The sequence below is a fragment of the Phyllobates terribilis genome, unplaced genomic scaffold (genome assembly GCF_046119375.1).
Source record: "Phyllobates terribilis strain yellow unplaced genomic scaffold, ASM4611937v1 Scaffold_11__3_contigs__length_659146591, whole genome shotgun sequence".
In the NCBI taxonomy this organism is placed as follows: Eukaryota; Metazoa; Chordata; class Amphibia; order Anura; family Dendrobatidae; genus Phyllobates; species Phyllobates terribilis.
This window is the reverse complement of record NW_027362771.1, coordinates 385,421,177-385,435,790: the sequence shown is the minus strand read 5'-3', so window position 1 is coordinate 385,435,790 and position 14,614 is coordinate 385,421,177. Positions and strand designations below refer to the sequence as shown.

Genomic DNA, 14,614 nt, shown 5'->3' with positions numbered 1-14,614 from the left:
AATAAAACAGGTGTATAACAAAATGTGTAATTGCAATAATTTTCTGGGAGAACCAATTCATTTTCTGGAACAATTTCAAGGGTGTAGATACTTTTGGCTATGACTGTATAGCAGTTCAACAAGAAGATTATAGGTTGTATTTGTCCCCCCAGCAAATGGTATACAACAAAATGTATTGACAAAGAATCAAAAACTAACATATAGATGTTGGAGGTTCCTCAAGAGAATTGTGGGGGTTCACAGAAAAATCCCCCCAGCTGCTTTTACATGCGCCCAGCATGTGTTCCATCCCGAGTGAGAATGTTCATCACCTCTGGGGTAATTGAGGTATCCCTGGCTAACGTCCTCATTGGTACTGACTGTCACTTTGATAGCATTAGAAGTCAGCCACTAACACTTAGAGGTAAAGTATCCCTCCTCCCGCAGCCCAATATAGTATCCCTCCCAATTGTTTAGATACGTTTTTATAACAGTGGGAAAATGCCTGTTGCGTTACTAATAGTGAGAACATGTTCTAGGTCTGCCTCCATACTAACTATATGTGTTGTCATTTTGGCGGCAATTGCTAATCCCATATATGAAGGAAGGCATTACCCTGCTATGGATTTTCCTGATACTGTTGCCACACATTATGCCAACTGTGTGAATTAAAGGAGTGATCCGAAACCAAAGCTGAATTTCATCCTAAATGTCTATCTAGTTTAATACTCTAATCACTTTTCTAGTATACTTCACTTAATTCCCTACCGTTCCCGCTCTAATCCATTTTCTTTTTCAACTTCTGTTCCTATGCGATTTTGTTTGAGAATCCCCAGTGCATGCTGGTATACTCAAACAAGAAATCATCTGGGAGCTGGGGCTGCGGTGACTGCCAAAGCTGCTTTCCCCACCCTGAAATGAACAGTCATCAATTATGTCAGTCCATTCAAACAAAACATTATCAAAACGATAATAAAAAAAAAAAAAAAAGCAGAAAGAAAGTAGAGAGGTAATGGTAGGGAATTTTTAATTTAAGTATATTGTAGCCTGATGCTCCCTTATATATATAAACCATTTGCATTGACCCTTTCCATTGGCACAAGAAAGTAACTGTATGCAGGGGTTAGTCATCAGCTCCTATATGGGTGTATGATGTGGTACAGACCCACAATAATTATTCAATATTAAGCAGTCTACACCCAAAGATATTTTAAAGAGTTGTCCACTACTCTAACAACCCCATCTAAATCCATTTCCCCCCAGTAAAATAATAACACTTATAATCACCTCAGGACCTGGCTCTGTTCCAGTGGTGTTGGCAATGGCTCTCCCAGGGATTGTGTGGCATTGTTATGTCACGCGATCCCTGCAGCCAGCGCTGGCTTCATTCTCCTCTCCTTCAGACAAATCAATACATCCTGAGGAATTGAGTGAGCAGCCACAGAGCTCACTTACTCCGCATGTTAATTCTGTCCGTAGGAGAGGAGAATAAAGCCAGAGCTGATTGGCCGCAGGGATCAAGTGGCATAATGTCACACGATCCCCAGGAGAGCCAGTGCCGACACCACTGGAGAGGTGCCAGATCTGAAGGTGATTATAATGGTTACTAAAAACCATAGTATGATGAAAAAGTATGATATATAGTAACCAGTACCCATATGGGCCAGTAAAAGGCAGCTTCCTGAAGAGATTCAAGATTTTAAAAGGTAATTATTAGGCCCATCTTTACAAAGTGCAATTGTTATAGCTGTCAAACTAGTTCGGGTAACATGAATCACCTGGAAGGTTCCCTTTAAAGGACATAAAATTAATATAATGTCTTATCAGCTAGTATCATTATGTATTTAATGTACAAAGAAACAGTCAGCTTTTTCATATAAAATATTTTATTGTTTCTGAAAACATTAAAAAAACAAAAACAAATTTTGAGCACTTTTCATAAAAAAACATAACTGAAATTCTACTGCAATTTTAAACTACTGTAGTTTCAGCAGTACAACAGACAACAAAACAAGGGGTCATTTTTTTTTTTGCTTTTTTTTAATTGAATATGAAAGGATATGAAAGGGAGTTGTATCTGTCATATGCTGCAGATTAAGCACATTACGTTGGGTCTGTACAGTGACTCAAATGCAATGCATATAATAATATTCCTTTCATAGTCCAAAGGTCTGAGTATTGCAACTTTTTGCAAAATGATCTTCTACCATATCATGATCCAAAGGTCATTTAGTATTTTATTTTAAAACCCTAAAATAGTAATTTAAAAAGTAATAACACAAAGAAACAAAAAACATATTTAAACAACTAAGCAGAGTTAGTTAAAAATTCAAAATAAAAAAACAACTGAATAACAATGCTTGTCTGGTCAACACAGGACAAGAATTTAGTACAGCAAAAGTGGTTACAGGAATACAAAATGTATTGACAAAGAATCAAAAACTAACATATAGATGTTGGAGGTTCCTCAAGAGAATTGTGGGGGTTCACAGAAAAATCCCCCCAGCTGCTTTTACATGCGCCCAGCATGTGTTCCATCCCGAGTGAGAATGTTCATCACCTCTGGGGTAATTGAGGTATCCCTGGCTAACGTCCTCATTGGTACTGACTGTCACTTTGATAGCATTAGAAGTCAGCCACTAACACTTAGAGGTAAAGTATCCCTCCTCCCGCAGCCCAATATAGTATCCCTCCCAATTGTTTAGATACGTTTTTATAACAGTGGGAAAATGCCTGTTGCGTTACTAATAGTGAGAACATGTTCTAGGTCTGCCTCCATACTAACTATATGTGTTGTCATTTTGGCGGCAATTGCTAATCCCATATATGAAGGAAGGCATTACCCTGCTATGGATTTTCCTGATACTGTTGCCACACATTATGCCAACTGTGTGAATTAAAGGAGTGATCCGAAACCAAAGCTGAATTTCATCCTAAATGTCTATCTAGTTTAATACTCTAATCACTTTTCTAGTATACTTCACTTAATTCCCTACCGTTCCCGCTCTAATCCATTTTCTTTTTCAACTTCTGTTCCTATGCGATTTTGTTTGAGAATCCCCAGTGCATGCTGGTATACTCAAACAAGAAATCATCTGGGAGCTGGGGCTGCGGTGACTGCCAAAGCTGCTTTCCCCACCCTGAAATGAACAGTCATCAATTATGTCAGTCCATTCAAACAAAACATTATCAAAACGATAATAAAAAAAAAAAAAAAAGCAGAAAGAAAGTAGAGAGGTAATGGTAGGGAATTTTTAATTTAAGTATATTGTAGCCTGATGCTCCCTTATATATATAAACCATTTGCATTGACCCTTTCCATTGGCACAAGAAAGTAACTGTATGCAGGGGTTAGTCATCAGCTCCTATATGGGTGTATGATGTGGTACAGACCCACAATAATTATTCAATATTAAGCAGTCTACACCCAAAGATATTTTAAAGAGTTGTCCACTACTCTAACAACCCCATCTAAATCCATTTCCCCCCAGTAAAATAATAACACTTATAATCACCTCAGGACCTGGCTCTGTTCCAGTGGTGTTGGCAATGGCTCTCCCAGGGATTGTGTGGCATTGTTATGTCACGCGATCCCTGCAGCCAGCGCTGGCTTCATTCTCCTCTCCTTCAGACAAATCAATACATCCTGAGGAATTGAGTGAGCAGCCACAGAGCTCACTTACTCCGCATGTTAATTCTGTCCGTAGGAGAGGAGAATAAAGCCAGAGCTGATTGGCCGCAGGGATCAAGTGGCATAATGTCACACGATCCCCAGGAGAGCCAGTGCCGACACCACTGGAGAGGTGCCAGATCTGAAGGTGATTATAATGGTTACTAAAAACCATAGTATGATGAAAAAGTATGATATATAGTAACCAGTACCCATATGGGCCAGTAAAAGGCAGCTTCCTGAAGAGATTCAAGATTTTAAAAGGTAATTATTAGGCCCATCTTTACAAAGTGCAATTGTTATAGCTGTCAAACTAGTTCGGGTAACATGAATCACCTGGAAGGTTCCCTTTAAAGGACATAAAATTAATATAATGTCTTATCAGCTAGTATCATTATGTATTTAATGTACAAAGAAACAGTCAGCTTTTTCATATAAAATATTTTATTGTTTCTGAAAACATTAAAAAAACAAAAACAAATTTTGAGCACTTTTCATAAAAAAACATAACTGAAATTCTACTGCAATTTTAAACTACTGTAGTTTCAGCAGTACAACAGACAACAAAACAAGGGGTCATTTTTTTTTTTGCTTTTTTTTAATTGAATATGAAAGGATATGAAAGGGAGTTGTATCTGTCATATGCTGCAGATTAAGCACATTACGTTGGGTCTGTACAGTGACTCAAATGCAATGCATATAATAATATTCCTTTCATAGTCCAAAGGTCTGAGTATTGCAACTTTTTGCAAAATGATCTTCTACCATATCATGATCCAAAGGTCATTTAGTATTTTATTTTAAAACCCTAAAATAGTAATTTAAAAAGTAATAACACAAAGAAACAAAAAACATATTTAAACAACTAAGCAGAGTTAGTTAAAAATTCAAAATAAAAAAACAACTGAATAACAATGCTTGTCTGGTCAACACAGGACAAGAATTTAGTACAGCAAAAGTGGTTACAGGAATATACTGAGACTGTACAAGGTAATACACACATGCACATTTTGTGATCATGTATTAACACGGTGAAGCAAATAAACTTAATTTCTTCCTGCTGTAATATTCTCATGTAAGAGAATAAGAAATATAAATATCTCACTGAGATTAATGCACATTGCTACATAAGACAACTGTCTGTCATTTGTATGACATTCCGCATTGTTAATATAACGAATTTCATCACTTTTTATCTACTTTAAATCTGGGGCAAAATAGTTGCATTTATCCAAAAAGAGGTGTCGTGCCACAGGTTCAAAAGAAGTTTAGTGCAAGAAGTGAACCTGAGAACTTCTTTGTAATTAATGCTCTTCTTTCCTATAGGATCAGGATGCATGAAACCTCTTTTTAAGTAGTTTACAGGCAATAAGAACAGGCACTACTCCCAAGAAAATGCCTTCCAGCAAAAATGTAAAGTGTTCGCTGCAATACTGTACATATAATGTGCTGCCAATTTTTAGATTTTAAGGTTAGCAAATTGAGCTTTCACCGCAAGAAGAGCCTACGTTACACATTCGGCAAACAGTGCAAAATGATCAAGCGGTAAATAGATCAGAAAGCATATATTCTTTTTAACTACTATAGAATAAACAGTAAATTACTAGCTATGGTCCAAATGCCCTTTACATTTTTCAATTCACAAGTTGCCTTAAAAATGGCTGCTTAGACCTAAATAATTCAAATTACCCTTTGGGGTTTTATTTTTTTCTTCCACTTTTTTTTGTCTTTTAATACTTTGGTACGCAATAGTGCTCCATCTCAATGTACAATAGTGAAAAGTACTAAGAGCAGGTACTGAAAAAAAACAAACTAAAATACCAGCAAACACATAGAACAGCCAAGTAAACTCACTATCACAATCAGGTTTACAGAGCTCTGAGTTGGCCGTAGCACCTTTTGGTAAAATGATATACAACGTTAATTGTCTATTTTGCATTTTTTTTTTTTCTTTTATTTTTCTTTAAAAGACGAAAGCTGGCGAAGATAAAACACAATCAATATTTAATATTCTATACAACTACAACTTCCATTAAACTATGAATTGGGCCAACACTGTAGTCAGTGGGAGTTTTGCATTTTTTACTCTGCAAAATTATAGTTATGGAGTGCTGCCAACAGTAGAACAATAGTATGTGGAAGTATGAACCTACCCAAAGCTTGTTCACAGAGCTAAAATTCCTTAACATGCAAAAGAAACAACAAAAAATAGAAAACAAATCAGCTTATTTCAAATGGCATGTTTGGTTATAAAATGAATAAAAGAAAGCTGCTCAAACATACAGCAATCCTGGATAGTTGGGATAAGAAAGTGACAAATGCAAAATAAAATAAATCTCCATGGGAAATACTTTTTCTTATATGTTTTATCTGGCGTTCAGGAATAACTTTTTTACTCCCCAAGTAGGATAGCCATTGATCGGCATGCAAGCGTCTTACGTAAAAAGGAGTAAGAAATGAAATGTTATTTGTAGTCCATTTATAACTTTTCTGGGTAACTGAACACATGCGACAAAGACACAGTTTCTAATATGTACAAATATTAGAAATCTCAAAGCTTAACATTGGTTCCAGTTGAAAGGGGAAGCACCTTGTCAATTGAGACTGGATACTTCCCAGATACTTTCAATCTACACCATTTATACAAACACCGAAGTATCACTTTTTTTTTTGCTTATGTGGATGTCTCTAATAAAAAAAATAAAATGCATAAAAGGTAATGTGAGGTCATGTATTAAAATAAGAATTCACATGAAAAATGTACATCTTAGTGCATTTTCTTAATTTACAGCTGTTCAAAATGAGTTATCATCAATGAAATAAATAACTTTTTTTTTTCTTTAAAATACATATGCCACAAATGATATGGTATTTTTTTTTATAGGTACTCAAGTCTCCATGTCTTCAAAATGGGCAGTTGTTTTTCTTTGCCGTTAACGGAAAAGAATTATAGGGCATGTCAGCAGTAGCATCTTCAAGGTTTATCTACAACTGTTATAATGGTTTAATTAGTGTAGCAAAAACAAAACAAAAAATGGACTTAATACTGGCTCATTAACTGCCCAATGCACTGCAGATTAATTATTATCATGTTAAGAACAGATGAAATATAGAGAACCTGTGCAGCAAACTTTTTGAAAATCTCATAATTATAAATGATTCTGCTGCGGGAGGCACTTCCATTAAGACAAATACAAATGTCTGCCTTTTGTTTGATACAGTGTGCTACATTATAGTACAAGTTTAACCCAACATTTCAACTGCAGGATGGTCTTTACTTTCTATCCATTCAAATCCAGTGGAGGTCATAGAGTTAATAGATTCATTACAGATCTGCTGGAACAAAGGATCATTGTTCAGCTCCTCCAGTGTAGCTTCGTCGTCCTGTACATGCTGCCGTCCTGGATCAAACAACAAGTTTGGATCTAAAGTGTTCAGATCATTAATGCTGCCTGAGAGGTCAGAAGACAACCGGATGTCGCTGGAGAAATCAGAGGCATTGTTCAAATCTGAAGCCACTTGAACGACAAGTTGCTGGTTGGTTTGGAGGCTTTCCCCATCTAACAGGTCTTTAACGGTGCTGTTGAAATCAAGTTGCTGCTCTCCAATTTCAGATTGTGCTTGGTTGTCTCCAGTAGTAAAACCAATTGGATCAGTACTGCTGTTCTTTGTGAGGTAAGCTGGCGTTTGGAATTCATAAGCTGAAGTGCTGGAATTCATCATATTTTGTTGATTGGCACCAGAAAACATTGGAGATGTTTCCAAAATCTGAGTGAGATTCATTCTTGCAGTATAGTTAGAAGGCATATTGTTTATTCCCAGCCCACGCACGGCATCATCACGGTCAGAATCCAGTTTGTTCAATAAAACATGAGTGATGCTCTGTGTGTTAGTTTGCTTCTGTAAGGATGGGAAAACGGTCTGCATCATTACAGTTAGGGGGACAGACTGACTTCTTTGCGCTATGCTGTTGGCACTAGTATCTGTCTGGACATTTGCAAGTATATTTTGAACTTCTGGAGTTACAATGGATCCAAAAGCAGTCGTATTAGATCGAGAAGCATTTGAAATGGGGCAATTTGTATTTCCACTTAAATTGCGTTGCCGATGAACGGCTGGGCTGACACTACGACACCTGAAATTACCATTTCCAGTAGTACCCGTTCCTTTGTTGTCTAGTGGAGCAGGAACTGCAAAGCCCTCCTGTTTGCTGGTACTGCTCATTGAAGGCAGCTGATGCTGAACTGGAGATACAGGAGTCAAACGTCCAAAGTGATTGTCATGATGTCTCACCTGAGACTGATATGACTGGCCTGGTACAGCAAAAGCATGTGGCTTTCTGAAACTGTCTTCTACCAGCTCCTTATAACTTGGAAGAATACCATGAGAGGAAACGGAAGAATTACCAACAGAGCTGTATCCATTATTCATCCATTCCAGCTTCGTCTTGTCGGGATGAGTAGCCATGGGCCTCTGCATTGGCTTTACAGGGCTACTCGAAACTATGCTAGCCTCATGGTAAGAGATGCTGGAGTTTATAGGGGTAAAAGCAAATGGATTCCTGCATTCAACTGGGCTTGGAGGAACACTACTGCTGCAGTTAGAATGTGGAGTCCCAACAGGGGTATGCCGGCTACTTCCCAAAGCACTATCTACAGGTGTTGTCTGAGCTAGCCGGGAGCATGGGCTCTCTCTCGACAAACTTTGAGGGCCAGAAATCATCTCTGAAGTAGGAGTTGGAGTCAAAGTTGGAGTGGGTGTTGGAGTAGGTGTGTGAACTGGAGTTACAGAGCTATGTACTGTATGAAAGAAGTGGGCGCTATTTGAATGCGTGGGCACTGGTGTACCATGGGTAGCTGATGCTTGGTTTTGGAGCACCATTCCTAAACTACCATAGTTCTGAGAGCTATTATTCATTGACATTTGCTCCTCCATAAGTACCAACTCCTCAACAATGCTATCTTGTGTGAGATCATCATCAAATGAAAAGAAACTGTCAGTGGTAGGAGGGTCTGTGAGATCAGAGCGCTGAGGTAACTGGTTAGAAGAATGTGCTTGAAGCTGATTCAAAGATGAATCCTCAAGTTGCTGGCTGTAAGCGTCTTGGGGTAGTCCTTCAAAGTCTACAGGTTCCCATACAGTTTTTTGCAAGTTATCAGCACCAGAAGTTCCTGGTATATCCAGGACGCCAATAGTTTGAGCCTGCTCGCAATTACCAGATGTGAAATTTGAACTTTCAGCAATCTCCTGCCAAGTGTTTTGATCAAAGGGGATCTCGGACTTTGAATCACTAACAAATTTAAACACACTACCTTCTAGTTTCACTTTAATGTCCTGGGATGTGGCTATGAGCTGTTGGGGAGGATCAGTGGTCTTTTCAACACAGCTCAAGGAATAATTTGTTACCATCTCTGTACTATTTCCTTGCTGTGTGCCGTCACTGGGTACTAAAACAACATTTACTGTATGATCATTTTTCGATGTCAGTACTCTCTGAACTTTCTTACCACCACTAACTGTTCCGGGTCTCTGACACTCTGCCGTGGCTGAAGAGAGTTGACCAATAAGGGATTTTTTCGCTGGTGGTATATGCGAGTCCTGCACTGTAGCAGTTAAGCGCTTCCTGGGACTTTTACTAGACAATCTGATGTCTCTTCCAGCAGGATCATTTATAGTGATTGGACTGGGGCCACTGTTGAATAAAATTGGGGATGCAACACACAGAGTCACAGTACCTTGACTGCTGCTGGCTGAGGAAACAGAAGTGCCTTCAAATGAGCGACTTTTACATTTGGTCCTTGTTCCCTCTGCCCTTTGATCAAGGGCTTTAACAGTCTGAGTAACATCTAGAGATTGTTTATCCTGACTGACTTTGGGTGTAAGTAACATAACAGGCGTAGCTTTTCTAGACTTGGAACCATCCGTGTTCTCTTGGCACTGTACTTGGTTCTCTTCAGTCAGTATTTCAGGCTCAGTTTTTACCTCCACTGAAGATGCCACAGGGGTACCCATCCGTGGTACAGGAGATTGCAAAGAAACTACAGAGCCATTTTTGATTTGTGGCACAGTCCTATTGTCATCTGTTAAGCTCCCACTGCTGTTGACAGGCGTTGTCTGTTTCACAGAAGTAGTAGCATTACTTGGAGCAAGAGATATTGTGGTCATTTTCACAACATTCAAAGCGCTAACATGTGATGCTGGCACCACATTTTTAATTGGGCTACTGGTGATAACCACAGTGGTGGGTGAACGGATCGTCAAAGGATTAGAACTGGCTGGCTTAGGCAAAATCTGAGCGTAGCGATGTCTAGCAGATCGATCACCAACAGGACTTGCTGGAACATTTTGGGGAGTCTTTGGTGACTGCTTTACAGACTGCATGTGCTGAGTGACTACTTGAACATTTAAGGGTAGGACCTTCCCCTCAGAGGATCCGATGGGACTAGGCGAGGTCACAAGTGGCCGAGTTCTTTGCACCTGTTACAAAGAAATGTAATAGTTTAGTAGAAAGAAGTTGAGATAAAACTTTATGAACAACTGAGTGCTCAGAATTTACTATTTCAAAATATCTAGGCATTTGTAAACATTATCAGGTTTAACAGTTGGGGTCTCCTCACATAGTCTGACATGTCCCAATCAACGCTGACAGAATCAGAGGGGAACGGTGACACAGAGTTGAATATTCATAAATTTGTAAGAGGGATAAAAGGAACAGCACTGAGGAAACACACAATTCTATATTATTTAGAAAAAAAATTGGTCTGGAATTGTTGTTTTATATGGAATAGCTGTTTTATATGGAATAGCAATATTTCTTAAAACATAGCTAAACTTTCCGGTGACTTTCCAGGTTAAGCATTGTATGTAAACACATGTGGAGCAGCATTATTTCTGACCATTATATGATTTCAAATTATATTTTTCTATGAGCTCCGCTCCAGAAAGAGTGGGGGCTAACTTGATTCATGTCTTCAGTACACTGCACATTTAGAAAAATAGAGATAATGCAGCCCTACCTCTTTGTGACACACGCTCAAAGGTGAGAGTAATACCATATAGAGCAGAAATGTGCAGTGTAGCTGTGAACCCATCAGCGTAGTGAAGAGCAAAACTTCACCAAGAGTCTTAAGTTGAAAAAAAGACATTTTTCTTTTACAAGATAAATTTAAAAAAATCTTATCTTCATTTGTACTCCTAATTTATAAAAAACAATAAAAGCTTAGTGACATATGACATACTATTACATCTAATGTCAGTTCCCCGGACTTGGATGCAGAGTAGGCAGCCGGTCGATGATGCCTGAGCTCTGCCCGCTGCTGTTAACCACTTAAATTCTGCTGTCAATCTCGAGAAACCGGAGTGCACGCAGTTCCATTGTAGGATGCTGATGGGTTGCCATTGCAGCCAGGGGTCTGCTTGAAGGCCCTCATGCCTGCCATTCGCTTTACCAGATGCGCTATTTTTTCTGGGGGTTCCAATACGCCGGCTATTCTGTTCTGATGAAGGTCTTTGTAGACCGAAAACGTTCAACTAATCATTTGAATTCATAATAAAAACCGGAAATTTTCTTCACATTACTTCGGGTGCCAAGTTACTTTCTTTGTTTTGCCATTAAAGTGCTCCTATAAAGACCAGCCCGTTCTTGGCATTCAGAGACAATTTTTATTATATACTGCAATATTACAATATAAGCCTTGGAACGATTGCAGGTTTAAACCTCCTAAGGGGACAAAAAATAAGGTAGAAAAAAGTTTATAGAAATGAAAAAAAAAAAAAAAAAAATTGGAATCACTCCTTTTTCAGTCGTGTCCCTGCCTTTGATGCGGATCCCGGTGCTGAGCCCGCATCTTTAACTGTACATGACAGCTGATCTGATCAGCTGTCATGTGCCACTAACACTAATCCGCTATCCACCAGGGGTTGTTGACAAGTTAAATGTCGCTGTCAATCTCTGACATCAGCATTTAAAATGCACTGGCTGGAAGAGCATCACAAGTCCCGACAATCAGCGCCCTGGTCAAATGATCGCGGGGCGCCGATGGATTGTCATGACAGCCGGGTGTCCGCAGAAGAACCCTGTGCCTGTCATTGTGAATCCCCTATGAACGCCAGCCCGTGGCCAGCATTCATAGGAGATCATGATTTCTGCTACACATAGCCCTGCTATGTGTAGCACAGGCGATCGGATGATCGCAACTTCAAGTCTCCTAAGGGGATTATTGAAGCCATTTAAAAAAAAAAAAAAAATTCAAATCACCCCCCTTTTGCCCCACTGAAAATAAAACCATTAAAAAAATATACATTTGGGATCACTGCATTCAGAAATGTCAGATCTATCAAAATATAAAATAAATTTATCTGATCGGTAAATGGTGCAACAAGAAAAAAAAAATCAAAACACCAGAATTAATTTTTTTTTTAGCAGCCGCAACATTGCAATAAAATGCAATAAAAACATCGTATCTACCACAAAATGGTATCAATAAAAACGGCTTTTTTTCGCCCTGACTTGACATCAACCAGCCCGAGATCATGAAAAATGCAGACGCTACGGGTCTCAGGAAATGGCGACATAAGCAAATTTGTTTCTTACAAATGTTGGATTTTTTTTTCCAGCACTTAAATAAAAAAGAACCTATAGATGTTTGGTATCTGCAAACATGTAATTACCTGGAGAATCATAATGGCAGGTCCGTTTTAGCATTTAGTGAACATGGTGAATAAAAAAAAAAAAAAGTGGAACTGCACTTTTTTTGCAATTTCACCTCACTAGGAATTTTTTTTCCTGTTTTCCAGTGCAACGTATGGTAAAATCAATGAGGTCATTCAAAAGTACAACTCTTGCCGCAAAAAACAAGCCCTCACACGGCCATATTGACTGAAAAATACAAAAGTTATGGCTCTTGGAGGAAGGTATAGTATCAGCAAAGGGATATTAACCACAGGTATTCAATGGAACAACAAGCAAAAAGTGGCAAAGTGTAATATAAAGATTAAGAATTAACTTTTATTTAGCCATTTAAAATTGTAGTGAATAAGTAAAATTAAAATATAAAATATAAGAAAGAAGCGATGGCGAGTCTTACAAACGGTACTTAGCCGCCTGAAGAAAGTAAGTCTGTGGAACTGGTAACACTCCTAATATGGTTCCTTTTGACACAGGAACATAGCGGACCACAGTTGTATAACGCTATAGACCACCACTTCAATTCCAACCAAGTGGTTTTAGTCCAAATCAAAGAAGGCTGTCATACAATGTTTCTTTAGGTATACAACAAAGCATACTAAACAGACAGGCATACATTAAAGCTCTCCTACACCCATGACATGAACTCAGAGATGGGTGAGGAAAAGAAGATAGACCAATTGTGATATAGAGTCTGGATGTGACATAAAATACTTGGTGAACATTTAATATATGGAACAGTCTCACTGTTAGAATGTCAGTGTCATTGCTGTTAACTCATATCTATGCAGTTTTAAGGAAAACCCTTTGGATGTAGCATTGACCAGTCGAGTACAAGACTCATTTCCTCTGGCAGGACTTCAGACCAACAGGGTAAGGAGTGCCCTCCCGACGCGTTTCCTCATCTTATTGATTCATCAGGGGAGAGAGCGGTAGTGTTGATGGGTCTATCATCCAAAGGGTTTTCCTTAAAACTGCATAGATATGAGTCAACAGCGATGGCACTGACATTCTAACGGTGAGACTGTTCCATATATTAAATGTTCACCAAGTATTTTATGTCACATCCAGACTCTATATCACAATTGGTCTATCTTCTTTTCCTCACCCATCTCTGAGTTAATGTCATGGGTGTAGGAGAGCTTTAATGTATGCCTGTCTGTTTAGTATGCTTTGTTGTATACCTAAAGAAACATTCATTGTATGACAGCCTTCTTTGATTTGGACTAAAACCACTTGGTTGGAATTGAAGTGGTGGTCTATAGCGTTATACAACTGTGGTCCGCTATGTTCCTGTGTCAAAAGGAACCATATTAGGAGTGTTACCAGCTCCACAGACTTACTTTCTTCAGGCGGCTAAGTACCGTTTGTAAGACTCGCCATCGCTTCTTTCTTATATTTTATATTTTAATTTTACTTATTCACTACAATTTTAAATAGCTAAATAAAAGTTAATTCTTAATCTTTATATTACACTTTGCCACTTTTTGCTTGTTGTTCTCTTGGAGGAAGGGGAGGAAAAAACGAAAACGGAAAATCACCCTGGGACGAAGGAGTTAAAAATGAGGAAATAAAAATAACGTAAAAAATAAACATATTTTGTATTACAATGTCTGTAAAAGCATGATCAATCAAAATATAAAATTAATTAACCCAATCAGTAAATATCTGATCGTGAAAGAAGAACGAAACACCAGATATGCTTTTCGGTGGCCGCAACGCTACAAAAAATGTAACAATAAGGGATCGAAACATCATATTCACCTAAAAAAAATGGAATCAATAAAAACTTCAGTTATTTTGTTGTACACTGAATGGTAAAAAGAATGGTGTCATTCAAAACTACAACTAGTCCTGCAAAACAAGTCCTCATACAGTCATGTCAATGAAAAAAATTAGGTTTCTTGAAAGAAGGGGAGTAAAAAACAAAAACATAAAATTAGAAAAATTGCCTGGTCGAGAAGGGGTTAAAGGTAATCTTTCACAATCAAAATGCAGCTTGAAGGCAGCATGCTATAGAGTGGGGGTTGCTCAGCAGGCACATCATTTTATTGGAAAATATTACACAGTATTCCCTGTATGGATTTTAAGACAGAACTATCTTTGGATAACTGATTAGGAACACCTACTAATTTCAGAACAGAGATTTAGACCACTAAATTACAAGTTATGCTGCAACGTTTCAGAATAAAACTATTAATGAAGCTGCTCCGCTCTCCTTGCTGTGGAGAATGCAGCAAAGCAAGTTTACACCCTGTATTGGTGTCACCACTGCAGCT

General features: G+C 38.4%; 1 protein-coding gene across 1 annotated transcript in view; it reads right to left on the bottom strand.

Moving 5' to 3' along the window:
- Nucleotides 1–236: 236 nt before the first annotated feature.
- Nucleotides 237–14,614, bottom strand: part of RFX7 (regulatory factor X7) — a 118,806-nt gene continuing 104,428 nt past the window's right edge. The window contains exon 9 of the mRNA XM_073652992.1: nucleotides 237–10,126. Within this exon, the coding sequence (XP_073509093.1) occupies nucleotides 6,893–10,126 (3,234 nt within the window). The 3' untranslated portion in view covers nucleotides 237–6,892. The remainder of the gene's footprint in view (nucleotides 10,127–14,614) is intronic.